The sequence below is a fragment of the Eurypyga helias genome, unplaced genomic scaffold, assembly GCF_000690775.1.
Source record: "Eurypyga helias isolate BGI_N326 unplaced genomic scaffold, ASM69077v1 scaffold5096, whole genome shotgun sequence".
Lineage (NCBI taxonomy): Eukaryota > Metazoa > Chordata > Aves > Eurypygiformes > Eurypygidae > Eurypyga > Eurypyga helias.
In genome coordinates, this window is record NW_010254515.1 from 3,965 (window position 1) to 4,535 (window position 571).

General features: G+C 63.4%; 1 protein-coding gene across 1 annotated transcript in view; it reads right to left on the bottom strand.

Moving 5' to 3' along the window:
- Positions 1-571, bottom strand: part of LOC104510668 (zinc finger protein 609-like) — a gene marked incomplete at its 3' end in the record, with an annotated part of 15,620 nt that overhangs the window by 3,959 nt on the left and 11,090 nt on the right. Inside the window, 2 exon segments of the mRNA XM_010152993.1 lie at positions 1-31; positions 221-534. The exon segment at positions 1-31 is cut by the window's left edge and continues 1,538 nt beyond it. Of these exon segments, the coding sequence (XP_010151295.1) occupies positions 1-31; positions 221-534 (345 nt within the window).

A 571-nucleotide genomic window follows, 5' to 3' on the forward strand; every position in this document is an offset into this window, starting at 1 on the left:
GAGTTTGTGCCGTTTGCTGCCCTTGGAGTCCTCCGAGCTGGAGTTCAGCTCCATGTCAGAGAGAGGTTTGTTCTTCCGCTTGGTGACGGAAGAGGGACTGGCCTTCACGTCCTCCGCCGTGCCGCCGGGCGGCGTGCGGTGGTCCAAGGAGTTCTGGCTTCCCCGGCGCCCTTTGCTGTTGGCTCCCGCCCGGGTCTTACTGCTGTTGCTGGTCCCTTTGCCTTGGAGTCCTCCGAGCTGGAGTTCAGCTCCATGTCAGAGAGAGGTTTGTTCTTCCGCTTGGTGACGGAAGAGGGACTGGCCTTCACGTCCTCCGCCGTGCCGCCGGGCGGCGTGCGGTGGTCCAAGGAGTTCTGGCTTCCCCGGCGCCCTTTGCTGTTGGCTCCCGCCCGGGTCTTACTGCTGTTGCTGGTCCCTTTGCTGTCCGAGGCGGCGGCGGTCTCGTTGACGGGTGTGTTGCTGTTGGGGCGCATGCGTTTGCCCCTGCCCCGGCCATTGCGCATCTCCAGGTCACTGGTGGGAGAGTCGCAGAACCTGCCGGGAGGAGGACAAGAAGGTTTTAATGGAGTGA